The 27,534-nt window shown below is 48.0% G+C and overlaps 1 protein-coding gene across 1 annotated transcript; it reads right to left on the reverse strand.

The window, feature by feature from the left end:
* Positions 1 to 1,045: 1,045 nt before the first annotated feature.
* On the reverse strand, positions 1,046 to 24,896 carry ACAN (aggrecan). The gene is made up of 18 exons (XM_062501340.1): positions 24,827 to 24,896; positions 23,928 to 24,299; positions 23,097 to 23,271; positions 22,437 to 22,564; positions 21,571 to 21,864; positions 19,304 to 19,843; positions 18,627 to 18,801; positions 18,076 to 18,203; positions 17,661 to 17,954; positions 17,308 to 17,499; positions 15,221 to 17,187; positions 13,996 to 15,160; positions 5,863 to 5,976; positions 4,167 to 4,325; positions 3,751 to 3,833; positions 3,303 to 3,447; positions 2,587 to 2,769; positions 1,046 to 1,134 (listed from the first exon to the last, which is right to left on the reverse strand). Exons 1-18 carry the CDS (start codon positions 24,894 to 24,896, stop codon positions 1,046 to 1,048), a joined length of 6,273 nt encoding a protein of 2,090 aa, XP_062357324.1.
* Positions 24,897 to 27,534: the final 2,638 nt, after the last annotated feature.

Consider the following 27,534-nt stretch of genomic DNA (forward strand, 5'->3'; position numbering starts at 1 on the left):
TTGACCCCCTGGGTGTCAGGACTGAAAGCTGGAAGGTAAAACAGTTCCTGCTGACCATGGGTTTGAGATGGGTTTTAGGCATGTGGGTTAACTCCCTCCCAAACTGAGAGCTGAACAGGGAGGGCACTATCCTACTCCAGGGTCCTTCTTCAGCGGGGTCCTGGAACACCCCTCCCACCTCCGCGGTCCCTCAGGTGCTGCCTGGGGCTCCTCCATTCCTGTGTAGCTTGGAGCACCCTCTTTGGGTTCCCCTTCCTTCCTTTTTGCCTTGCCACGGGAGACCCCTCTCCTCCCAGCCCACGAGACATCCCTCTTCCCTAAAAAACCAACACTGACAAAGTGCCCATTCCGATTTCGCTTTCTTTATTGTTTATCATTCTTTCAAAATAGGATATGTTCAAAAATATAAATAGGTGCAGGGAACGCTGGTGCCCCGCACGGTCCCCTGGAAAGAGCACGTTGTGCCAGGACGGGTGCTGCTCTGCAGAGGGGGCAGTGGGGAAGCAGAGAGGGGCCACAGCCTCCAGCACCCGGATCCCGGGTCTCAGCATCCCCCCAGCCTCCCTCCTCCCACAGCTCCTTCCACCACAGCCCCCCGGCCCTCCCCACCCGTCCTGACGTGCCGCAGCAGTAGAAGGATTCTGGAAAAAAAAATAAAACCCCAAAAGGTGCTGTTCACCCTGGAGATTAAATAACAGAAATAATTACATTGTTCGTGGATAAAATCAGGAAAAAATAATCATCTTTATTATTTAACTTAACCCCCTGCCCTTTGCAAACCCACCCCCCTCCCTGTCCCCAAAGGCACGAAGATAATTGGAACCGGACGGTTAGTAAAAATACTGAGATCTAATTCGTTTTGCTTTGGTGCTTGGAAAAACAATTTTTTTATATATATACACAAAGGTGGGTTTGTCTTTAATATAATTTTTTTTCCTTATATGACAAAAAAGCAACAACAAAAAGAAGAAATCAACTCTGTTAATATAACTGTTCCGTTAAAAATCTCTCTTTCTCGCGTTCCCCCTCGGTCTCTCGCCCCGCTCTAATGGGTGGATCTGTGCACGGCGCTGCCGCTGGATTTCGACCGGCTCCTGGGGCTCCTCTTGTATAGCCTGCGCTGGTAGCTGGAGGCTGTGGAGGAGAAGAAAAGGCACCTTGTTGGCAGGAGCCGGCACAGAGAAGCTGCTTGTCCCATGCTGGCCGCCCCGGTCCCTGGCTGCCTGGAAAAACACGGGCAGCCGCAGGCAGCGCTGCCCGGGGCTGGCTGTGTGTGCCCCGGCGCCAGCCCGCCCGCACGCCAACAATGGGCTCTTCTCTCACCCTGCCGGGCTTTGCTCACCCAGGGGAGAAGGTGTCAGGGGCTCGGCGAGAGCCTGGGCCGGAGCATCATCTCCACTGCTTATCCCATCCCTTCCCCGTGTCCAGCCAGGAGAGCAGCTCTTCCCCAACTCACCTACTGCCCTGTCAATCCCTAAACCCCCAACCCCAATATGCATTAATAATGGGATGTGCTCAGGCCACAGGAGGGGAAACAGCCCCATCTGGCTGGCAGAGGCAAGGTTTCTGCCTGATCTTTGCCGCCGGTCTCCCTGGAAGGTGGTGTGCTCTGGTGTGAGAATTGCAGGAGGGTTTTGGTAGAAGCAGCAAAAGCTGTCTGGGAGCAGACCAGGGACTCTTGATCGCTGGCAATAGTTGGATCGCTGTTCCGTGTTGGGAACAGCTTGCAGCTCCCCAGACCGGCAGCAGAGCCAAAGGAATCAGCATCTTGGTGTGCACCAGGCAGCCGCCCTTGGACACCTCCTCCCTCCCTCCTCCTTTCATCTCCTCCCTGGGGCAGGGAAGGAGATGTCCCTTTTGTCCCTTAAGCCCATATCAGCTTTCCCTGGCTTTCCCATTGCTTAATCTGGAATTGCCCTGCTGGACCAGAACCTGGCAAGGAGGCCGCTGGACAGATGTGATTTGTCTGAGGCCAACAAAATTCTTGGGAAGCTGTAGGCAATCAGGGATGGGACAGGGCTGTAGGCAGGGCTGGGCGTGGGCTGGGACACCAGTGGAAGAAGGCTGACTGCCATCAGCTGGAAGCCTGACAGAAGGAGAGTCAGGAACCCAGCCCTGTGACTTGGCTGCTATCTGCTGCAGGACTCCTGTCTGCTCCCGGGGCAGGAGGACACTGGGGAAGAGCTTGGGGGCCCCAGAGCTCTCCCATCCTATTCTCTCTGTTGATGCGGGTTGTGCCAAAACTCACTCTTTCAGAAGCCATTTATTCTCCTTTCTCTGAGTAGCCTGGGCCATTGGTAACCTCCTTGTTGCCCTTTCCTGACTCTGGAGCTGCTCCTACTCTGCCTTGGTGGGTTTCCAGGGCAGTCCTGCAAGCCAGGGTCTGTGATCCACACCTTCCCCAGAAGATGTCAGCTCCCATGGCCCCATCACAGAGGAAGCTTCCAAGAAGTCAAGAGAACCATGGTGTCTCCTTCCTGGCTCACAGCTATCCTGCTCCCTTGAGATAATTCCCTGTATTCCCAGCTCCTTCCAGCTGCAGGGAGGCATCAGCCCTAACACGAAGCTAAGGGGACCAAGACGTACGGTTTAGGCAGGATATCCGTGGCTCCTCCCACTGCCCGTTGGGCTGGCACCGGATCGTGGGCACGTGGCGTTGGATGTAGCCTTGGTCACACTGGTACCGCACCATGGAGTTTATTTCGTAGCGCTCCATCTTCCGACCGAAGGTTCTGGCGTTCTCCACTGCAGGGGGGTCCCCGCAGGCCACTGTGGGAGATGGGCAGATACTGGAGAGTGAGTGAGAGAACTGCCTGAGCAGGCAGCTCACACCCAGGGCAGGCTGGGTGTGCAAAGCCTCGTCACTTCTCCATGAATAAGACCTTCACTCCCTTTGAGATTGTCTCTGTCCACCAAGCTTAAGGGCAGGGGGATATGGAAATTCTGTTATTTGAAATTAAGCAGGGGTCTGCCTCAGTGCTCCATTCCTGCCTCCTAGAGAAGCTGTGAGACAAGAGCATCACAACATCTGCCTATGTCTGTGGAAAGGCACAGTGATGCTGCAGCCAGGGTATGACTCTGCCTGGGGATGTTGAATCTTAATGGTTTGTCCTATTTATTTTCAAGTCCTTGTGAAACTTTGTCCTAGAGCCTTGGCCAACTTCTGTTTCTAATTCTTTCTATCTCTTTGATCACCCTTTGCAGTAACAAAATGCACATTCCTGGGCAGTGGGCACTCTGCTCCAGACCCACAGCCACCTACTGAGTCCCCCATCCTTGCCAGTATGGCAGAGGGTGCTGACCTGTTCCTTTCTTGCAGGTGAAAGGGAGGTGATAGTTGCAGGGAACATCGTTCCATTCGCCTTTTTCATGCCAGATCATCACAACGCAATCCTCACCCGCCGAAAAGAAGTTATCGGGTTGGTTTGGCCTCCAGTTCTCGTATTGCTGCCGAGAGAAGACAGTTCCTCAGCTAAGGTTGGGCCTTGGTCTCTCCTGTTCCCTCCTTTATCCTCTCCCCACCTCTCCCACACCTCTCTCCAGCAGTGCCCCTACACCAGTTATTCCTATTATTATGCTGCCTGGGACCCCACCAGCTTTCCTAGAGGCTTGGAAAAAGCACAAGCCCTACAAAGTTTAGGGTTGCCTCCGCTCAGTGCCCAACCCAAGCACTCAACATGTAAGCCATGGTGCCCTTCCCACCGCCCCCCAAAAGCTGGTGCCTGCTCATGCTGTGGGCTCCAGGCTCACCAGGGAGTGCCCATCAGACCAGCGGAAGTCGTTCTCCACAGCTCTGTCACTGAGGCCGATCCACTGGTAGTCCTGTGCATGACCTGGAAGAGCAGGAGAGGCAGAAAAGAGTCATGGTTGTCCTACACATTGCTGGAAGCATTTCTTTGTCATCTCAGCTGTCCCTGGCCCTGGAGCCTCAGCTACCTCCCAGTCAATACTCCCTGATGCCCTTTTTCCATGTTTGTCCAGCTCCCTCCCCACTTGACCTGCCGTGAGCATGGATGCACCCATACAAGGATGAGGCTTTGCTAGGATTCATATGAGCACCACTGGGGCAAATGGTGCTTTTTACACCACTTTGGATAAATCTGCCTGTAGAGTCAGAGCCCAGTGGTTGGACCTATGCCCAGTCTCAGCCTGCCCTCAGCACTCACTGTTCACAAATTCTTGTTCCTCTGGGGTGATGATGCTGCTCAGGTGGGCTTGATGTTGCCGGCATCTGGTCTCTGCATCCATCCAAGTCTCCCTCTCTTCAAAGTGCCTGTAGCAGTGGCCCTGGAACTTGGTCCAGCCTTCCTCACAGTTTTCCAAGTCTGAAGCACACAGAGGAGGGATGAAAAGGAGTTGGTACATGTGTCTGACAGCTTTCAACTCTCCTCTTAGCCTCTTATGTTCCCACAGCATGGGACAACACATGGTCACTTTCACTAAAAAGCACACCCTGACACTGTTGCCTGTAGGAATTCCCTGGGAAAATTGTCAGAAGGCATCCAAGACACTCAGAGAGGGCAGCCTGTGTGGAAGGCCTTGTGTCTGCAGTGACACAACCAGTGCTACTAGAAAGCTTGAAGGATACAGACTTATTCCTGAGAAATTCACTGTGTAATGTTCCTGAAGTCTGCTTTTAAGGAACTGACCAAGCAAGAACACCTCTCTTCCCACTTGTGCTGGCCAGCAGTTTTCTTGCTTTGGAAAAAACCCTTCAAACCTCGTACCCAGATGTCCAGAATCAATGCATATGTGTTCAAAATGAAAGAGGGGACTACCATGTTTGGGTGGCTCCATCACTTGATGTGATTCTGGAGCTCTGGAGGAGAAACAAAATGACCAAGATGGGTGAAAAGAAACAGAGACAGAAACTTACCATATTGGACAGAGAGAACTAAATCTCAATGAAAAAGCTTGGAAGCTGCTAAAGAAGTACAAACATTTCTCATCTTTTCATGTCTTATCTTTTCACTACTAATTTTTGTTCATATTGGAAGCAGTAAGAGATGCAGAGAAAGGGAAGGAGAAAATCCAACATATATTATGATTACTCATACCAAGGTGAAGAAGATACTGCAACCTTATTTCTCTTTTATTTGAGCAAGGCAGGAGAGCTTCCCCTCAGCTAAGATGGTAAAAGTTTGGACTTTCATCAGATTTAAAGAAAACACTCTTTTTCTTTCCTTGTGGAAACAAAAAGAAGTATTAGTGCAGGTCAGAATGCCTAATTTTGATGGAAATACAGGTTGCTTCCTGTTTACTCAAAGATACATTCCCTGCTGATTTTGCCACAGGAAGCCACGTTGTGGAGATGACAAAAATGTCATGCTGTGTCAAATCAGTGGAGATTCCTGGAGTGAATGATGCTTCTTTCAGCTGCATCTTCCCTGAGAGAAACACAATCATTTTTCATGGCTCAGTTGAAGCATCCTTCCACGAAATTCCAGTCTAACAGAGAAAGTTTGCCTGGGGTGATGATGTACTCAGAAAGTTCTCTACTGTTACAGATGAACAGAAAGACCCTTGACCCAACAAGACACCAACTTCCATGATCAACATTGTTATGATCTGTGTGGAGCTTCACCAGAGACACTTCAAAAAGAGAAAGCTGAAGAAGACACCAGAAGCTCCTGCTTAGGAATCTTAGAGGACGTGGTGCTGAGAGGAAAAAACGTATCAAATTAGATACTGAAAAGCCTCAAAGCTTTTCCCTTGTGTGTTTTAAGCTGCTGTTAGAGGTTAGCTCACTGAGATGAGGGCAGCACTGACAGGAGCACTGGGGGTCAGCTTTATCTGGGGAGTAGCACGGGAACAAGGTGGTACAGCAGTTAGTAGGATTAGCTGAAGCCAGGGAGGCCGTACCGATCTCACACAGGTCCCCTCCGTAGCTGGGAAGGCAAAAGCATTTGAAAGAGTCGATGCCATCAACGCAGGTGGCTCCGTTCAGACAGGGACTTGAGTGGCACACATCGGTGTCTGCAAGAAATCAAGGGCTTCCATTAGGGCTCTGGGCAGGAACTCCACCAACAGGAGAACTTGTTTCCTTGCTCGATTAGGAGGGAAGATCAGTTGTTTTGGGGGGACTTGGGAGGGTTGTATTTCATAACATACTGCCACTGCTGCTGCTGGAAGAATGAAGGCAAGAGACCCAACCCACCCTACAAGGAAGACATTGTTTTTTCTGATGGTTGAACACCACTCTGAAGATATCAGAACAAAGCTCAGCAGGATGTGTACAACACACAACACTGGCTGTGGTAATTCTTCCTTGTCTTCTGCCTCTGCCTGATGCATCAAACATGCAAACTTGTGTCTGTGTCTCCACCAGCTAAAGGTCTATGAGGAAGCATGTGGAATTCTTCCATAAGTGATAGAAACATCCTCAAATAGATTTCTATCTCCTAACCAGCATTCTTGGCTGTCCGTCCTCACTAACAGTTTCTTCCTAACTGTAATTTAGATGAAGTTCTGCATCAAGAAATCTCTTCTCAGTGAAGATGAAGTAAGTGCAGAGAAGAAAAAACGTGGTTCAGAGGTGATTCAGAACCTCTCGACTTTTTCTCTTTGAGGATCTTAGACCTGGCTATAGGTGCTTATTCCTTGGTGAGGGATACTGGAATGCAGTGACATTTTCTCCAGACCTGCCCCCACTATGTAGTCTTCTGCTTGTGATGACAATGGAAGAAGCTGGGTCATCTTTTCCACATGTGGGCTCCATCTTAGAGGAGAGACCTTTGGGATCAGAAGAAGGGTCATTCAGAATGGAAAGATTTCAGATACATTCAAAACAGAAGCAAGGAATACCAAGGAAGAAAATGGGAATACATCCATGCAGGTCGGGTTAAATGATGGCTGGTTAGATCCTCATGCATTTCTTTCACACTCAGGAGAAATGTGAGGCTTTAAAAGTGATGACTAACATTCCATGCTCTTCTTGTGGATGACAGGGCTAGTGAGGAAGCATTCAAAGATAATAAACGTGTTGTGTTGGCTGTGGAAATAGCAGAGCAGAGCAGCGACTCCCTAATATCTGTGTTCATCCTCTGACTGTGGTGTATTTGGTTGGATTTTGTTTTCCTGGAGCTGAGACCCAGCTGCTCAGTGTCCCTAGACACAAGAGAGCAGATGGGCGTTATATCCCTTGTGGCTGTCTAGTGACTCAGTGGCCAAGGTCTGATACGTCATCTAAAAGCTGACATGTTCTGTAACATGCCTAAGTGATGGAAAAAATCCTTTCTGACCTTGGATGGTAAATCTGTGTGTGCTTTGGAGCAAGGAGATTGTCATCTTTACTCTAGGCTGTATCTCTGCGAGCAATGAAATCATTCCTCAGATGGCTGATGAGCCTCTTCAGTTTTGCAGTTCTTCTCTGAGAGCAGGAATTTTTCACTCTGGATTGCCCTTCTAAATCTCACGAAAGCTTTTGGATTTCTTTGTTCACTTCACAAAATGAAGAAAATTCCTGTTTCCATGATACTAGTAAATACTTTGAGACTTTCCAGAACAAAACAGGAGTCACAAGCCTAGAGGAAGAATAGAGGAGCTGAACTTGGCTGAGTATTGCTTATTAGTCACACTTGGAGTTCCTAGAAGATAGAGAGCATAAAGAAAAATGAGGTATCCTGAGGAGTGTTTGCAACTCAAGAGGCCCTTTGGGCTTCCCAACAGCAGTGGCAGCAGAAGTTCATGTTGATTCCAGTGGGCTCCTGCTGAACACGTGAGGAAAGGCTTTCCTTCATTTGTCAGGCTCCGTGAAGTGGAAAGAACACTGCAGAGGTGGGATTGAAGCACTCACAAGAGCTGAAGCTGGATGTTTAGCTGGGGATAATGAGCCTTCAGCTGTCTTCGGCCATGTGGAATAAAACTTGGCGTGTCCAAGATCTCTTCTGAGATGCAGGAGACCTGCTGTGTGCTGCCACCCTTAGTCTTGGAGGAGGGGGGAGCAGGAACACATGTGTAAAGTCATTGCCACAAATTTCCAGCTGGGAAATAAGACTGGAACAGAGTTTCGTTTTACAGATATTGCATATAATATGGTTGTACATATTATATATGCAGTAAAAACAAATCTCTGATTATAATATATATGTTATGTATCTTTCCATACATATACATATATATTTTTATATATAACACATAGAGAAATGGTGTGTACTTGTAAGTAATGTTGGAGAAACAAACAACAAATACAAGTGAGACACAGACAGGTTTTTTTTCTCCCAAAATTGTGCTTCAGATGGTTGGAGAGAAGTTTTAAACATGAGATGGTCATAAACACTAAACTCTGCTTCAGCCTGTTGGGCTGCTGAGGCAGTGACCCTCTCTCCATCTAGATGTAGGATCACCTCACCAAGCTGGTATTGGAAAACTCAAATATATCTCTGAGGCTGGATAAAGTGTTGCTGATTCTGGTCTTCCCAGAAAATCAAGAAAGGTCTAAATGGTAAAATTGGCAATGACGTTGCCTCTGGAAATCCTGGGAAATTGGTTTGTGGTTGTTTCTAGGACAAGGCATCTAAGCCACAAACACAATTTACAGGAGGTGAGAACTCCATAAAAAAAAAAAATCCCATCTATCACACAACACTCAGGGTTTTTTATTTTATAGCCTTTTATATACTATAAATGTGTCTACTTCCACATTGTTCAGAGCTAGGTGAGGTTAACAAATCACTGCACACCTCTTCAGCAGCTGCAAAGCCTTCAACACGCTAGGTGTGTCAGCTCTGCTCAGCACTGAGCTGAGCCCCCACCTCCACAGCTGCCAGGTACCTTGACACTCAAGGATTTAGACACGAGCTATTTATTTGCTTGGCTGAGCAGTCATCCAAAAAGTCAGCTCTGCTTTGCGATGCAACTCAAGTGCTTATCAGCTGACAAGGAGACAAGACCACTGCTATTATTACCCCGAGCTAACAAAGGACAGCGATAGCCGAGGAATGCAGAAGGGAGGCAGCCCTCGCTTTCAAGAGCTGCAGCTGTAAAACAAAGACGGGGAGAAAATGCCTCGCGGTGCCAAGAATAGGAAACCCAGTTGGAACATGTTATTAACTCACTTCTTGAGGATAATGCAGAATTAGCAATTCTTCTAAAAGAGGATTCGTGTTGCACTTAATATTGCCCAGAAGTTGCAAAAATGCCTCAATTCTACTGTCACAACAGTTCCTATTTTTTGCTACTAACGGGACCCAAGGTCTAACTTTTAGATGCTTTTCTTTTTCTAATAAACCAATTAAAACAAAATGGCCAATGCAACCCAGGTCTTGCATCTGGAAGATGTAAACTGTTGGCTGGAGGAAGCAAGGGGAGTTACACAGCTGCAACCCAAAGTTTGAATTTGTTCCACCATTTTCTTCCTAAGACTTCTTCTCTATTGCCAGATATACACTATGTTTAGTCAGGACAATTTTATTTTGGTGCAACTAAAAACAAGAGAAGTATTCTTGTCATTGCTGCCCATGATAGGGGGAGGTTCGAGCTGGATCATCTTTAATGTCCTTTACCCTAACCATTTTATGATTCTATGCTTCTCCCAATGCCTTTGAAAAAAAATTTTGTACTAGATCATGGAAATTGGAAAGAGAAGCCTGGAAGAAATGAAAGAAAAATAGATTTGCCGTGGTTTTGGTCAGAAGGCAAATGGCATGTAAAAGTGAACATGCAGTGTCAGTGGTGAGAAGGAAATGCTTTTAAAATTCTCATCTCAAGCTGAGACAACAATACCAGAAAACAATGCTACCATTTCCTGGAACAGTGCAGTCTGTGCGTTTCTCTCCATGGCTGCCTGTATGAGCAAGAATACCCATTAAACAAGGTCAGCTTTATGCTTAAAGCATCTACTAAATGGGAGCAGCTGGTGAACAGAGAGGATGCTATCACCCAAACCTTGAACAAACTGTAGTTTCCCTGAAGCTGTCAGTAACAGGTTTAGTAATATATTCTATGATATTTCTATATCCTCCTGTTTTTGTTCTACAGAGCAGAAAAGGTCAGAGAGAAGAGCAAGGCATTCTCAGGATGCCCAACAGTGCTTGTTGTTCCCCTCACCCTTTCTTTATAGGCCTCCTTGTAAGTGCAATTATCCAAACAGGGAATCAGAGACCAACTAGATAATTATCTCCTAGAGATTGAGAAAAAAAAAAACCAGGTACAAATTAAATTTGCTTTTCAGAGTCTGCTTGGAAGTTTGAACTACTGATCCAATAGCTCAAACATCAAAGAAAAACACTGGAGCAATTGTAGGGTGACTCCTAGAAGAAAAGAATAGGAGGAGGTGGGGAGACCAGTTCTCTCACATTGTAAGTTAAATGCTAGTATTGAACATCACATAGCCAGCTACTGACTTACAATGAGCAATTAAGTCATTAAAATAATTAACTACAATAATTGAACCAAAGCCTCCATGCAGCAGAAGGGGCAGGCATTGCTACAGCCTTATAAAACCTCTATTGTACTAGTGACCCTCAAGTCTCCAGGAGGACCTGTTGATCTGCTGGAACCTTCAATTTGTCCAATGCTCTCATGGAAGAAGAGCTCAGGAAATTTGGATATCTCTTTCTCCAAAATAAGATGTGTAAAAGTAAATGGACATGTAAATAACACTAGTCCAAGACTGTAGGTTACTTCTGCCAGAGGCAGGTTTTGTTTAAGCAAATTAACTTCTGGTGCAAAGCAGACAGTGTGTCCAGGAGACATCAAATCATCTGCTCAGCCACAAAGAGTCTGTGCCTCTCAGCCAGGGCTGGGACCTCCATCTCCTTCTTGACAGCATAATTTGAATTCCACACTGGGTGAAACATTCTGAGGCAGGACAATATTTTCTTGACTTTTTTTATGGATGATTTTCTCTGGACCAACAAAACTCAATCCCTTGAACTTCCAGGCTGTGAAGTATGAGGGAAGCCCTCATACTTTCCTCATTTGTATTCTAACATTCTGCTGTGTGGGGCCATAGGCAAACAGACTTCATGGACTTGTTGCACCAGACACAAGCAAAACTTAACATAAAAAGATGCAATTTCAGTACATTTCTCTTTCCCCCCACAATTGGAGCGAAGTTTTTAGTCATTGACTGGTCTGAGAGCTCCAAACCACAGCCTTTCACTGAAGTGCCAGCACATATTTTCAGCTAATAATTATTATTTGTCTTCAAATGCTACCAGAAGCAAAAAGACCTGCTGAGTTGGCAAAACCCTGGGTAAGGAAGCCAAGCCTATGGACAATTCTTTCAGCTTGTGGGGTTCCTGTCCTCATGAAGGAATCAAATGCTGACTAAAGACATGTATAAGCACAGCCTTCAATTTGGTTAAACCCTAAAACACACTGGCACTCCAAGTGTTAATCTTCAGTCTTCTGGCACTGGCTTTTAGAGACACTTTTAGGCTCCAGCAGAGTAGAATAATATCATTCTTCTTAAATCATCCCACTAAATAGACTGCTGGATCTAACTGGAACCCTCCAACAACAGGGCCAGAGGGCAAAATCCACATTTCTTCCTGTTCCTCACTCTAAGCTCCTGTAAAGCTGAACCAGCTTCACCCGTGTTTTAATGTCAGACAAAATCCACTACACTGCATGGGCACCCATTGCACCCTACAAGCCCTGAGCACAGCACAAGGCATGCATATGGGAGCTGATTTTATTTGCAAGAGCTAAGTTTCAAGACTGGGAAGCTTCAAGTGAAAAGGCAGCCCCAACATGGGAAATGGCAGCTTGGGATGCAGCCTATGGTTCTTCCTTGCGTAATGTTCACAATCCCCAGAGCTCTGTAAAAAGTAACAACCATAAAAAGGAAATCTAGGATTCCTTTTCTTTCTTTTTTGTATTTCTTTTCTTCTTTTGTCATTTCTTTGCTGTAATTCTAGAGAAGAGGTTTGCCTTGTTGTAGGGGTGTTTTGAGTTCATGGTCAACAAACCTTTTTTTGCCACCTACCCTGACCAGGACTGCATTTAACCCTGTAGGGACATTGTAGTAAAGTTTACCAATAAAAAGAGAAGTTTTACCCTAGAATATCTTGCCTGGTAAGAGTACCAGCCACACACGTGTGTTCAGGCCCATTTCTAATTTATAAAGTGTACAATTAAACTTCATGCAGTGGTTGCTTACCTCTTGCTGTCTCCTGCTAAGAAACCCCAGCTGTTACATTGTCCTCTCTGTGACTTGCAAATACACATATTCCAATTTCAGAACATTTTTCAAGATTCTTCACACATGAGCTGCTGAACACATGGTTTTCTTTCAAAATACTTCACAAAAATGTTGGCTAACAAATGGTCTGAGAAATCTGGCAATCGCCTTGTGGTTAATTTTTAAAAAGAAAAAACAGCGGAATAAAATCCATATTTTGGGGCCAATATATTTTATATTTTTTTAAAATTTATTTTTACTGAGCTTCGCTGGCTTCCTTCCTCCCCTCCATGCTGGCTTTACTGGCTTATTTTTGTCTCTGGGCTTGGATGTGGCAGTGGGCATGGCCCAAAAGCAGAGCCTACTTTTGCAAGAAGGATTTTTGGTGGTACATAACTCCTGTAGCACCCTAACAAGCCCTGGGTGCTGTGCCAGGCTGGATCAGTGCTGTGGAATGATGCTGCTGATCTGCCCTCACCCACTCCTGCAGCAGCCTGGGGGCAGCTGCTCAGCACAGACAGAGGGGACTGCAGATGTGCTGTGAGCAGGGCTGAATGAAGACTTGTCATTACCTGTGCTCTGGGAGAGGGAAATGGCAGTGACTCATTGGAAACACTTTGGGGATGGAAATGACGTTAGAAACCGGGCTGAGCTTCACAAAGCCCTGCACTTACAGACTCTTACTGAGACCAGATCTAGCTATGCTGAACGGTGTAAATTGACCCAAAAGAAACAGTTTAGGAGGTACTGTGGGAAGGGGTAGAATTGATGACGCTTTTGCCAGATGGAAGAGAACAAATTTCTTTCCACCTACATTTTGTACCCTTCTTAAGTGATGTGTGGCCCTGCATGAACATGTGTCCCTTTTAGAACTGCGCACATGCAGGACATTCATACAACAGCACAAGCACTGATGGCTTTCCTACGAGGCTTGTCCCCAGGTGCCAGCTCCTGATGGAAGCACAGGGAAACCAGGCTGTGTCCAGGGATACTGCAGGACATCCTGTGTGACCAGGACTGAGCATCTCCCCTGGCCAAGATGCACAATGTCTTGCATCTTGGTTTTTTTTTTTTTCTTCTCACTGCAGGACTTACACAGCTTGTGACCTCTTCTCAGGAAATGCTCGTCAGAATACCAGGAGAGTGTTTTCACCATAAATGGTTAATCAGGCTTAAATATTGTGTCTATTGTGTCTGTTTGTACTTGGCAGCAAGGGGGCCCAACCAAAGACAGAACACTAAAACACTAAAAAGGCAGGGTGGAGGGAAGGGCATTTATCAACAGAGCTGACAAAAGCTAGCGATGCTCTGAGCATTATCTCACACGTTTATCCCATTGTAGCTGCAGAAAGCAGCATAAGATACAGACGAGAGGGTGGCCACATGCTGAGCAATACTAGGGGCTGTAGGCAGCAAGTCATCCCACCACGAAAAGAGAAACAGAACAGGACTGAGACTAGCAGCCCATCTTCTCCAATTTCTCAGCTGCATGCAGGGTGGAAAAGTCTGGCAGGTGGAGCCATTCTATGGAACACTGGAACAGGCTGCCCAGGGAAAAGGTTGAGTCACCATCCCTGGAAGGTTTAAAGGACATGTAGAGGTGGCACCAAGGGACATGGGTTAGTGGTGGACTCGGCAGCTAATGGTTGGACTTGATATAAAGGTCTTTTTCCAACTTAAATAATTCTATGATTCTGTGACCATGACCTGTGGAAAACCCCCATGTTTATGGCTTTCCATCAGAACAATGTTCTGCTCGAGTCTGCCTCCGTGTTAATGTTCTCTGATGTATATATATAAAAAAAAGTGACAGCTATGCCCCTTCCTTCCCTTCCACAAAGCTTTCCCTTCCAGATGAGACACATTACCTTCTGTAATGGGTCCTAATGCGTCAACGGCTTCTTGTGAGACTTGGGGCAGGGCAGCAGTGGTGGTGGCCAGCAGATGGGGATTGTCTGGAGAAACAGCTGTCTCTGTCTCTTGTTCTGACACCACAGGAGGGGAAGGCTCCATTTCCAGCTGAGCCTCTTCAGGGTTCCTGAGTCCCTGTGTTGGTTCTACATCTGGAGTCCTGGTACTAATTACAATGTCTGGGATAGAGGTTTCCCCTGAAATGCCTGCAATAGAGTGTGTCAGAGCTCCAGATGTTGTGTCAGAAATCTCCTTCTCCTCAGGAGTACCAAAGGGCTCCCCACTGGCTAAAGATGTGGCAGCTGTTTTGATGTTAGCAGCAGGCAATGCAGATGCTTCCCCACTGGTTTCATGGACTGTGGATGCTTCTATGCTGATCTCAGGAAATGTCTCACCTCGGGCTTCTTGTCTTGTGGGTGTTCCGATTCTAATTTCAGGAAATGCAGAAGTTTCCCCACTGACTTCTTGAACTGTGGATGTTTCTATGAAAATTTCGGGATAGGCAGATGTTTCACTCCTGGCTTCTTGACTTGTTGGTGTTTCTATGCTAAACTCAGGGAATGCAGATGTCTCCCCACTGATATCATGGACTGTAGAGGTTTCTATGCTAATCTCAGGAAATGCAGATGTTTCACCTCGAGCTTCTTCACCTGTGGATGTTTCTATTCTAATTTCAGGAAATACAGCTATTTCACCACTGGTTTCATGTATTGTTGAAGTTTCTATGCTAATTTCAGGAAAGGAGGACATTTCCCCACTGATTTCATGGACTGTTGAAGTTTCTATGCTAATTTCTGGGTAGGCGGATGTTTCACCCCTGGCTTCTTGATTTATGTATGTTTCTATTCTAATTTCAGGAAATGCAGAACTTTCTCCACTAATTTCATGCACTGTTGAAGTTTCTATGCTGATTTCAGGAAAGGCAGATGTTTCTCCACTGGTTTCATGGACTGTAGACGTTTCTATGCTAATTTCTGGGTAGCCAGATATTTCACCCCTGGCCTCTTGGCTTGTGAATGTTTCTATTCTAATTTCAGGAAATGCAGACGTTTCCCCACTGATGTCTTGACTTGTGGATGTTTCTATCCTAATTTCAGGAAATGCAGATGTTTCCCCACTGATGTCTTGACTTGTGGATGTTTCTATCCTAATTTCAGGAAATGCAGATATTTCCCCACTGATTTCTGGTATTGTGGATGTTTCTGTACTACTTTCAGGAAATGCAGAGGTTTCCCCACTTACTTCTTGATCTGTGGATGCTTCTATGAAAATCTCAGGATACCCAGATGTTTCACCCCTGGCTTCCTGACTTGTGGATGTTTCTGTGAACATCTCAGGAAATGCAGAGGTTTCCCCACTGATTTCTTGAATTGTTGATGTTTCTGTGTTAAATTCAGGAAATGCAGATGTCTCCCCACTGATTTCATGCATTGTGGATGTTTCTGTACCAGTTTCAGGAAATGCAGAGGTTTCACCACTGATTTCATAAGCTGTTGATGTTTCTAGAGCACTTTCTGGCAGTGCAGATGTTTCCCCACTTAGTTCACCAGATGCAGAGGTTTCACCACTTGGGCCCAAGCTGTAGGGAAATGTGACAGTTTCCCCACCCAGTTCCTGTGATACCGTTGGTCTTGTCACCACTTCTACTGAATCAGAAGTGACTAAAGTGATTCCTGGAAGCCCTGAGGCCTCCCCACTGATATCAGTCGCTGTTGAAGACAGTCCACTTAGATCTGTGGCTCCAGAAAAATCTCCACTGATGTATGGGATTCCAGATGGCTCTCCATTCAAGCCTCCTGACCCTGAAGGAAACCCACTAGTCTCCACAGCTCCAGATCCTTCTCCAGATAGTCCTCTGTCTCCAGAAGTAAATCCACTGATTTCTATCATCCCAGATGGTCCTTCTCCCACTTCTTGTGCCACTGATGTCTGTGTTACAACTTCCACCAAAGTGGTATCCACAAGAGATACTGTAGGAAAGCCAGAAGTGAGTCCACTTTCCTCTCCAGACAGAAAACCACTGGTGACATCAACTCCAGAGATGTCTCCGCTGCTGTCTGTCACTCCACTTGGGTATCCGCTCATCTCCAGCACCCCAGAAACACTCCCACCAAAGTCTACGTGCCCAGAAGGCTCACCACTGATGTCTAAACTCCCAGATACCATGCCTGATCCAACTTCATCTCCTGAAGGCAATCCACTGGTTTCCAAAGTCTTTTTTGCTTCTGCTCCTGTGATTGACGGGCTTGTTGTCACTTCCTCCAAAGTGGCATCTACAAAGGTAGTGCCAGAAGCCTCGCTGCTTCCATCAATACCAGAGGTAAGGCCTCTTAGGTCCACCAGGCCACTGATCTCCTGTGTTCCAGAGGTTTCTCCACTGGCATCCAGTCCTGAGGGCAACCCACTGAGTTCAGACCCTCCCGAGGGCAGCCCGCTGAGCTCAGGTACCCCAGAGGGCTCCCCGCTGGGCTCAGCTCCTGAGGGTAAGCCTTGGATTCCACCACTGCTGTCCCACTCAGAGGATGGGAACCCTGACAGATCTCCTTCACCGCTGACTCCGATGGACCCTTTTCCCTCCTCTTGCCGTTCTGTCGCTGTTGTTACAACTTCCACTAATGTGGTATCCACAAGAGACACGGTAGGAAAAGCAGAGGTGAGTCCACTTTCCACTCCAGATGACACACCACTGACTAGCTCAGTGCCAGAGATTTCTCCACTCACTCCAAAAGGCAGCCCGCTGCTTTCCACTTCAGGTGGTATCCCACTAATTTCTGGTATCCTTGAAATAGGCACCGATATCTCCTCCTCTGCAGAAGGCAGGCCACTGATATCAACAACGCCAGAAGACACACCACTCAGGTCTCCTGAGGGCAGCCCACTTTCTCCAGGTGGGAAGCCACTGGCATGCAGGTCTACTGACGGTAATCCGCTCTCTCCAGTCCCTGAGTGATCTCCACTAAGTTCAAAAACTCCAGAAGTTGGTTCTCCGCTTGTATCTGGAACTCCAGGTACCCACCCGGATGCCCAAGATTCACCACTGACTTGATGCTCTCCAGATTCAGTCACTTCCCCTGACACTTCGCTGACAGAAGCATTGGTACTTGTTTCCTCTGGTACTATGGTAACTGGAGGAAAAGCAGATGGGCTCACTGGAAAAAAAAGAACAGACAAAGAGAAGGAGTTGGGAAAATTATTTATAGTTTGTGAGGGTCCCAACCCTACACGACCAGCCCAGTAGGACACAGGCTACAAGGAAGCTCTGAACCCACCTGAGAGCAGTGACACATCAGTTGGAAAGACCTCTGTACCCCAGGCTGTCTGATTCTCAGGTTGAGTGGCAGACTCTGTCTCCATGGTCACCTCCTCCCCAGAGGGCACCCCCTCTACTCCAGGGATCACTTGTGTTGCCAGCACATCTTCCAAGAACGGGGTCACCCCCTCCTCCTCCAGAGGAGGCAGAGCTGGAACAAAAAGGCATTGGAGAGAGATGCCAAAAATCCACAATCCAAGATGCCGGTGAAGCGCCTCGCTCAAACCGGCACCCCAACATGCCCAGCCTCCCTTTTGAAACCCCTTTCCCCGAGGAGACGGGTTTCTGTGCCCCGCAGGGGTGGGAGGGTACCTCTGAAGCAGAAGGCGTGGTGCCGGGACAGCGGGTCGGGGAAGCCGGTCTGGTTGTGGTGCTGGTACACGGTCCTGACGCCCGGAGCATCCCCGCCGCAGGCGGCCCGGGGGCTCACGATGGGGTACCTCAGGCTGCCGTCGGCCAGCCAGCCCGCATAGCACCTGTCCAGACCCTGCTTCCAGGCAGCGTGGAGCTGGCCAACAGAGGCCAGCGTGGCGTTCTGGCTCTCACAGTACTGCTGGGCTTCTGGGAAGGTGAACTGCTCTGGCTGCGTTGCGAAGAACACGTCTCCTGAGGGATGGGAGGGAAAACACTGGTGAATCCCTGCATGCCAGCCATCTACAGACAGAAGTGGTGGTGTGGAGCACATTTTTGCTCCACAGCAGTGCCCAGGGGACAGGGGAGGATGTACCCTTGAGCCCGTCGATGTAGCAGTACACGTCGTAGGTCTCCGAGGCCGGGCGCATGCCGTATGACCTCACGCCTGGAGTGTTCTCTTTGTCACCTATGCAGTTATTTCGGGGATTCACAATGGGATACCTTCCAAAAAAAAGGAAGAGAGGAGGTAATCCAAGGACAACCTTATGTAGCCAGGACTGAAGAACCTCAGTGTGCTTGGGAGCAGGACATGAACTCTTCACTGAGGTGCTCAGAGCCCCCAGAGTGACTTGGAGACAAGGTCACTTACAGCTCAAGGCAATAAATACAAATTTCCTGCTACTCTTCCTACTCACCAGGAGGGCTCACTGATGCAAGATACATACACAGGTTAGGAAATGAGGAAAAGAAGTGGACAAGAACACATCTATTGGCTACTGAATTTCATGGCCTGAAGAAAATTTTGGGTCAGCAAAGCTTTCAATATTGATGAGGAGAGCAGCAGGACAAACAAGAGAAAAGCCTCAATTTCATGGCTGAATAATAATTTTGAAGGGTGTCTTCCCCAAGTCAGTGTCACTTTACCTGACTGTCTGGTCCCGCAGCCAGCCAGCATCACACTGGTCAAAGCCAGCCTCGTAGGCAGCCTGGAGCTGCTGGGGGGTGGCGATCACGGCGCTGTTCTCCAGGCAGGCCTTCTGGGCTTGCACGAAGGAGAAGGCATATCTGCTGGTGGCTGCACGGTAGTGAAACACCACACCTGGGGGAAGAGAAGCTGTGGTGAGACAGCAGGTACAGCAGCCCCCTGCACTGAGATGCATGACCACAAATGATCTTCCAAAACCAGTGCAAGGACCAGGCCCTCTCAAACCCCTTTTGATGTGGAAATGCGTCATTCATGGAGCTCTTCTGCTACTGAGCATGATGTTCTGGGGATCTCTTTAGCCCTCCTCTAAGGTATTTTTGCCTTGACTTTCCCCTCCCATGGATGGATACGAGAGAGCAGAGTGTGACCACTGCAGCCCAAGTATCAGCCAGCTGAGCCCTGGTCAGCACATGATGGGGTGACCCACAGCCTTCTCCTCTCCCCTCCTGCCCTACTGTGATGGAGGCACACAGCCTGTCCCTGACCCCAAACAGGCCTGGGCACCTCCAGTGACCTGGATGCCCTCTGTGAGGGCAGAAACTCAGGCTGTTTTCAGCAGAATGGTTACCTCTAGAATGAACTGACCTTCAGACTTCTCAGGGTCCTGGTGACTTACCTGTGGGAGAGATGGGCTGCTCGGGAAGGTGACCAGCACCAGGGGCAGCTGTCACTTGCACAAGCTGATCTTCTCCCGTGAACAACGAGGCAGACTCCAGTCCTGGTGTGGCAGTCACCTCCATGACCTCTTCCACCGAGCTCACCTCTGCTGTTTCGGTGGTACTAGCAGTGCCTAAAGCTATGGTGGTGATGGCAGCACCTAAATCTATGGTGGTGACCTCTTCAGGTACAGTCCACACTGCTGTGACCTCCTCCCTGGTCACATTTTCCTGCTCTGTGGCAGCTGTCTCTGCTGTGACAGCGGTGGTGAAGAGATCGGGCAGGGCAGTGAAGCCCTCGTACAGCCTGGTGGCCGTGGGGGTGACCTCGATGGGCTCCAGGGTGGCAATGCTGCCCCTGGCCTCCTCCTCCGTGGCATTGCGTGACAGAGGCAGCTCCACCTCAGTCTGGGTGACAGTCTGGACGGTGAAAGCGCTGCCCAGCTCACTCCCTATCTCGTCGATGAACTGCCCTGGGACCAGGCTCTCGATGTCGTCCCCTGCATCAGGACACAAAGCAGCAGTCAGAGAGGATAATGTCAGTCTGCTGAGGTGAGCTGCACTGGTGCTGCCTCCAAGAAGCAGCTGGGTATCTCTGGCTCTGAGAGGATTAGGGAAATCGTGACAGTTTGGTAAAAGAAATGTTTTTCCTTCCTCCACTGTGGCTCTGTCCAACGCCTCAGCACGGAGGGCATGGTCAGGAGGCACTGAGCCACCTCATGCTCCGAATCTGGTTAAGCACTGGGGACACTGCCCGCGCTCCTGCCAGTTGTCCTTCCCGGGAACACCTTGCCCATATCCAAGTCTGTACTGACCTCTAGTGCCTGCTGCAAGGAAGTTAAGGTGGACGGAGGGAGGTCGGGGAACTTGGTTAACCCCCACGGCAGATCTATCTGTCTGAGCCGCGGGAGAAGGGTAACTGCAGCCTCACACTCGGTGTGTGAGACCTCAGCAGCATCACGGGCTCCTCCTGCTCTGCCCAGGCGATGGTTTGAGAGCTCATCCCCTATAAACATCCTAACCCATTGCTGTACCAAACGCATTCAAACAGATCCCACCTTTCCCCTTCCAAATCACTTTCCTGCTCAAGTCACACCCCTTGGGTCTAGGAAAACATGCTTAATATGGCACTGAGAAGCTCAGCTGATAAGGACTGTGGTTTGCAGAGCAGCATGAAACAGAACTGTGAGGGCAGCTAAGGGAGGGATGGATCACATCTTGGATGTGCAGCAAGGCAGGTCTTGGCTAGGGAAGGAAAATGTGTGAGACAGTGCCTGCATTTTCTTCTAATAATGCTTTTCCTGCTCTATTTCCAATTCCATTTTACTTCTAGTTCATTTTAGCCAGTATCTTTTACATGTTAAGGGATTCAGAGTTTTCCATAAAGATGCTCAGGCAAGGACTGACCATATGCAGCAGTTTCAGAGGCAAACCCTGAGATAACCAGAAGGTTGTGGCTTGGTGGACCAGTCTTTGGCTTGGCCACATAACTGGGTACTTCCATGGGTCTGGGAGATGTATCTGGGCACAACAGAGCTGATCTGAAGGGTTTCAACACATATTTTAAAATACTGTTTCTTCTTAACCATCACAATTCTATTTGAATGCTGGCCTCTGATTGCCCTGAATAGACTGTATATCACTGTGTTTTCCCCTCTTCTTTCTGCAGGGAGAAGTGTGTAATTGGAAGAAGGGGAGAGCAGCTGGCATGCTCTTCACTTCCTGGATGCAATTTTAATCCACAATTCCCAGAGACCGCGTCAATCTCAGGTTTATCCCAGCATGGAAACTCAGTCACGCATCTGTACCACATCACATCTCTTCACTACACCCATCTTCAGGGTCAGACCTGTTCTCTTTCTCCTTCACTTCCTTCTCCAGCATTCAAAGTCTTGTATATAAAGCCCCTGAACTCTGCTTCATGTCTCCAGGAGAGCTTTAAAAGCAGGAGGGCGTGGGAGGACTGGAGAGATGCGGACTGTGTTACACCCACCTCCGCAGAGCCCCCCACGTTACAGGTCAAGCAGCCGATCTAGATCTGCTTTCTACCTCAACAACAGCAGAGGACTGGCTCCTTTGCCAAACCTGCTCTCTCCCCTCTCTTTATTTATTTATTTATTTTTTGAAAAAACCCCAACATCAAAGAAGCAAGAGGTTGTTTCTGGCCAGGGAGCCCCTCTCTGCTGGCGCGCAGAGCACCGCTCAGCGCGCGGCCCCAGGCACTCACCGCTGTAGCAGATGGCGTCGTAGCGGGAGTCGGGGCGCGGGTAGCCCGTCTGGTTGCTGTACAGGTACACCGTCCTCACGCCCACCAGGTTGCCCCCGCAGTTGGGCCGTGCCCTGGAGATGGGGTAGCGGACGCTGCGGTCGCCCAGCCAGCCCGCGCTGCACATGTCCATGCCGTCCTTCCAGGCCAGGTACAGCTCTCCCGTGGTGGCCAAACGCGCTCCCAAACTGCGGCACTTGTCGAAAGCTTCTTGGAAGGTGAACTTCTCCGGGGCAGTGGCATAGAAGACTTTGCCTGCAATCACACTATCCGTTAGCATGGGAATTACCTGTAGATTTTAATCCCAATTCCCTTTCTGTCTCCTTCCCAGTCCTGACAGTTTGGATGAGATGAAGACTCCTATGTATTAGAACTGAAATGCAAGGCCATGCTGGTGACTTTGTAAAGACCAGAAAAAAGTGAGTCTTACAGACCTGAACAAAACACACCACACCAGCTGGAGCTACAGGGCAAGGGGGAGATAAAGGACAATTGCAGTTCTGCTCGTGCTGGATATTTCGATGGATCGCTGTCATAAGCATGAATGACTGACACATCTGAATGTCACACACTCAAATGGCTGACCAGGCAGGATGGTGTGGACTCTGGTGGAGGTTAGAGGGACTCCACCCTCTGTACTGCATTAGTCATTTGACATTAAAATTGTCCAAGGTCTAATAAAAATACTGTAGAGAACATCTGGGCTGGCCAGGGTATGTGCTTTTCCAGCTTTAACCTGTCTTTTCTCTATTTGCTGTTGTCTAGTCTAGGCATGATCAGGGCTTTGGCTGCTTCTGCGTCCAGTAATGATAAAAGCCCCAAATCACCTTGCATTTGCTCTGCATAGCAGTAAACATCATAGGTTTCATCTGGCTCACGGACACCGTAGGTCCTCACTCCTGGAAATTCATCCTTGTCGCCATAGCAGCGCTCCCGGGGCCAGTGGATGGGGTACCTGAGGGAGAGATTATGGATAAAGAGGGGGGGGGGAAGGACCCTAGCAGCCACAGAAAGCTGAGAGGGAGCTGCAGAGCACTGCCCACTGTGGTGATTTATGGCTTTTCCCAGGTTGTGGGGAAGGAAAATGATGATCTGCTGTCCTGTCCTCACTCTGATGAACCTTGGAACACTGACCAAACACATCAGGACAGGGTGCCTCCCCAGCAAGAGATGCACAGCTCAGTCTGGTTGAGCCAAATCTGTGCATGTTGGCACACCATTAGTTTTGTTTAGGGAAGAAGGAGGATCAGGATGAAGCCATAGTCCACTGAGTTGTCACCACCAGCTGAGGAGGACAGTGGTCACTCTGCTATCCTACTAGAGATTCCCCACTAGCAGAGAATGGCTTGCAATCCACAACCCCTCTCTGCACACCAGCAGTTACAACAGCTGTGATTTAGCAACCATTTTCAGCTGGTGGCTTCATTACAGGAGTTCTTCCCTGAGGATGCTGCTATGGCTTTCCCTTCCCCTGTGTGACTTCTCACCTGACAGTCTGATCAGACAGCCAGCCAGCATCACACTGCTCATAACCATCCTCATAGGCAGCCTGCAGCTGCTCAGGGGTAGCAATGACAGCACTGTTCTGGATACAGGCCTGCTTTGCCTTCTCAAAGTTCAGGGTGTACCTTGTGGAGATTGCTCTGTAGTGGAATACGATTCCTGGAAAAGACAATGGACATCACTCACAACCATCACCCAGTCCCTTACCTTCCAGAGAAGGCACAAGACAAAGGCAAAATTAAACCTCATTTTGTAAAGTTCTGAGGTGGAAGCTGTCTCCCCGTCTTATACAGAAAGCAAAAACCACAGAAAGAGAAGGACTGTACAAAACCTGCATTATTTTTTCCACCTATTACTAGGACAGGCTTTGAAATAAAGCAATGGAAGTTTTTCCAGAACAGCCCAATTCTCCAGATGAGGGCATCCCATCTCCTAAAATGTTTGGAAAAAATTAAAGGTCTGGTAAGGGCCCAGTTCCAGCTTTACCCGCTTGAGTAATAGCCCAGTGTACTCAGTACCACCTCCTGCCAAAGATGTGGTCTTGCTGTCCCTGTAACTCACCTTCTGCCAGAAGAGCCATTTTCTTGCCATATTCTGCCATGAGTCATTTTACTGGTTTGTTTAGTCTGGTCCTAGCCTGCTAAAATAAATGCTTGGCCCATGGCTTCTCCACCCATAACCTTATCTGTGACCTCAGAGAAAGGGCTTATCCCTATGAGGAGAACCCTGCATGCCCTGCCTGTGTACCTCTTCCTCCCTTGTGCCCAGGCCAGGCATCAAGACGCTGAGAGAAAAGAGCAAGGGCAGGATCTCACCTTTCACTAGGACCTCTATTGTGTCTTGTCTGTCCTCAATGCCATACATCACTTCACAGCGATAAATCCCGGTGTGGTTGGATCTCAGCGCCTTGATCTCCAGCGTGGCATCCGTGGGGATGGCGGGGTAGTTGGGCAAAGAGATCACCTCCCTGTACTCGCTGTTGAGCCGGATCTTCCCACCGGTGGCCACCAGCAAGACAACTTCAGTCCCGTTGGAGAGCTTGCTCCATTTGATCCGTGGGGTCAGCATGGCACTGGTGTCCTGCTCCTCTGGGATGTTGAAGTAACATGGGATGTTCAGGGAGCTTCCCAGGATAACACGCAGGGGAGACTGCTCAGGTATCTTGACTTCCAGGCCATCACTGCTGTCTGCCAGTTCCCAAACAGAGCAACGGTTACATCAATAACACATGGAGTACAAAACATCCCATGGTTCCACATGATCCAGTGCCTATATCTGCTGTGCAAACCATGCAAACCCACATATTCAGACATGACCTTTTTGATCTAGTCTAGAGAGGGAAGTTACGGCAATGACCACTGCACCATGGCTGCTTTTGAGATTTGGACCGGTGCTGGATATAGGAATGAAAGGAGCAAAGGGCTCTGCTGCAGCCTGGCTGCTGCCCACACTACGAGATCACACCTGATAATGTTGCATAAGGGAAATGCTGGAATTCTCTTAGTTTCCCCACAAATCTGCAGCTATCTCCCTGGCTTCCCAAGCACCAGAGCAGTGAGAGGCTGTGGCACAGCAGCCATCTGAACGGAGGAGCCTTGCGTGTGCACAGCACAAATCATGGGCACATTTATTTCTGGGGGCTGCCTGTCCTTGGGGATGGGACCAGAGTGCAGCACACGGCTCATACCTGCCTTGCCATGCCCTGGACACGTACCTGAGAGCTCCACAGAGTCGGCTGCGGTGATGACTTGCAAACACACAAACACTAATAGTAAAGTGGTCATAATTTACCTGCAAGAAACAACACAGGGAGAAAGGATTTGTGCATGTTCACAGGGAGCTGAATGCTGTGGATGCTGCTGTGGGGCAGTGCAATGCTTTCAGCTGCCCCTAAAGCTTCCTGCACTCCTCACTCCGGCAGGGAAAGGCTGTCCTTGGAGAAGGATTCTGCCTCAAAGTGCTGCTTGATTTGGGAAATCAGTCCGTGAGACAAATAAGATGCTCTGCTATGTACAACATTCTGAAGTGTTATTATACATCACTTAATATATTGCTTTCCCACTCTCTTGTGATTCAGTCCTACCTATGGAGCAGAAATACAATTTTACAACAGGCCCCCACACACCTATCACATATTAAGAGAGACCATCATATCCACTAAGCCTTTGTCTCAGACCAGGAGCTGTCCCTCACTGGGCATCCCAAATCAAGCCAGCACTGGCTCTCAGGCCAGATGGTTGGAAGAATTTTGTATTCCTAAAAATGCTCTGACAGGAAATTTGCCCTCTGCATGGTGGAAAAGTCAAATGATGCAACTCTTTTGTCCAACACTCCTGCACTGAGAGCTCCTCAGTATATCCTCAAGTGCAAATTGATCCAGAACTAATACAAGAAATCCACAGGATACAGTTCTGGACATCTTAAATTCACCCTAAAAATATCTTCTTGAGATCCTTCAATTAGTCAGAGCAACCTGCTTCTTCTGAAAGCTTCAGGAGAAGAAAGGATCATCCTGCTGACATTGAGTGACAGAAGCAATATAAGGAGACCAGCTAACTGGATTACCATCCAGTATAATATCATGCCAATTTAAATCACCACAAAGACTCAAGTTGGTTTCAATATTTCAAATAAAAAACAGGTCCTCTGGCAACTCAGCACACTTTGGCATCACTTTTCAGCCCTGACTCAGAAGGAAGGACCACACCTACTGAATCACTGGTGTTTCCTTTGAGGTCTGAATATTGGCTGTTTCACTCCTGTGATCTAGAAAGATTCCAGATGACTTCAGCTGACAGGTAACATTCCAGGTATATGGACTTGTAGAAAACTCCATTACATATCCTCACTGGCACAAGAAAAGATCAAAACTAAACCCCATCCTATACAGTTCAGCATTAACCTTTCACTTATGAAAAAACTGCACTCATTCATTTGAATCTGACACACCACAAAATCTTATCATTAGTGAATAGAGACAGCTCTACTGGCAGAAAATAGGAGAGAACAGGGATGGAACGCATTGGCAGAGGAGCGTGGAGGCTTCAGTTTGCAGCTGTAGGGCTGAAGAAGATCAAATGGAGATACCCCATTTTCTGCTGTGCATGGGAATAAAATTTCAGATAAGTGCTTACCTCAGGGACAACCCCGGGAGCTGTAGGTGTGTTTGGGTGTGTCTCTGGTGAGGGGTGATGTCTGCACAAACAATGTGCTACAAACCTCTTGTTCAGATGACTGCCCTGATGCAGAGGAGGTCCAAGAGTCTGGCAGCCAGCACTGGGTCAGTGGGAATGGGCTGTGGCCACAGGATGGGCTGTGGGGGGCAGTGAAATGCCTTCTGCTCCTCAGTAAAGCAAGGGGAGTTGGAAACACCATGAGCTACTGACAGACAGCCTGAAATCAGCTTGGCCAAGAATCTGTGCCCAGGAGATGTTCTTCATAATCTCTGCTGGAGCGCTGGGACAGGGCCCAAGGAGTGGAGCACTGAGTGCACAGTCAGACAAGATACACAATGATGAGCCTCATAAATATATGCTAGTTTGAGTGACATAAATTCCTGGCAAAATAATGGAAAATCTGATACAGAGTTCAGTTCATTAAGCACTGAGGAATAGATGTAATACTAATCTTAGTTAAGGCACTTGTGTATGAAACAGGTGCTTCCAACATTATATTATTTGGCATGATTCTAAGCTTGTTTGATAAAGCTGCCTGCATGGCTGCAACACAATATAATTAGATTTTGATCGGGTTTGAATTTTTCAGGGTTCTATGATATGACGATGTGTAATGTCAGTAGTACATCCATTAAAATGGCTTAGCAGAAGCCAGGCTGGTGGGTCCCCAATGGGATCCATCTGAGGGACCTTGAGGGAAATATTCCTAGTGGGCATCTTGTACAAGAGATACATGCCTGACAATGGGATGTTGAGTCCTAGAAAGAAGTCACTCAGGAGAGCTAGTGCTATTATCCAAGAGTAAGCCAACAGGCATTCCTCTCTGTCCATTAGAAATGAACAATGGGAATACTTTGCACACCTTTGGGCTATCATGAAGATATTAGAAAAAGGTGGTATAGAAATATCTCCTAACAAGGATGTGAGGGTTGGACGGAATGCTGTATGGGACAAGATTAGAAAGTAGGGAGTTTGAACCTAATTATTGTAACAAATAAAAAAAAGAATAACTGAGAAATTGATGACTGTGCACAAATACTGTTTTAAGCAGAGGCTGTTGGTGCTAAAGGGCTCTTTAATATAGCAGAAATTAATGACCAGATCTACTAACAGCTGGGAGACATATGCTGACTAAACTCAAATGAGAAACAAGGCCCATGTTCTGCACAGTGGGTGATGGATCACTGAAACTGGTACCAAAGTGATGGAGTTTCTGTCACGATGGATCCTGCAGGGCAGAAGGGAT

This window comes from Cinclus cinclus, chromosome 13 (assembly GCF_963662255.1).
Source record: "Cinclus cinclus chromosome 13, bCinCin1.1, whole genome shotgun sequence".
Lineage (NCBI taxonomy): Eukaryota > Metazoa > Chordata > Aves > Passeriformes > Cinclidae > Cinclus > Cinclus cinclus.

Bases quoted from the DNA above. Each gene is read 5' to 3' on its own strand.
- ACAN (XM_062501340.1), bottom strand. From the start codon at position 24,896: ATGACCACTTTACTATTAGTGTTTGTGTGTTTGCAAGTCATCACCGCA. The intron at 23,272-23,927 runs GTGAGATCCTGC...TGTCTTTTCCAG, and splicing joins AATAGAGGTCCTAGTGAAAG to GAATCGTATTCCACTACAGA. The intron at 22,565-23,096 runs GTGAGAAGTCAC...TCTCTCCCTCAG, and splicing joins CTGTCTGATCAGACTGTCAG to GTACCCCATCCACTGGCCCC.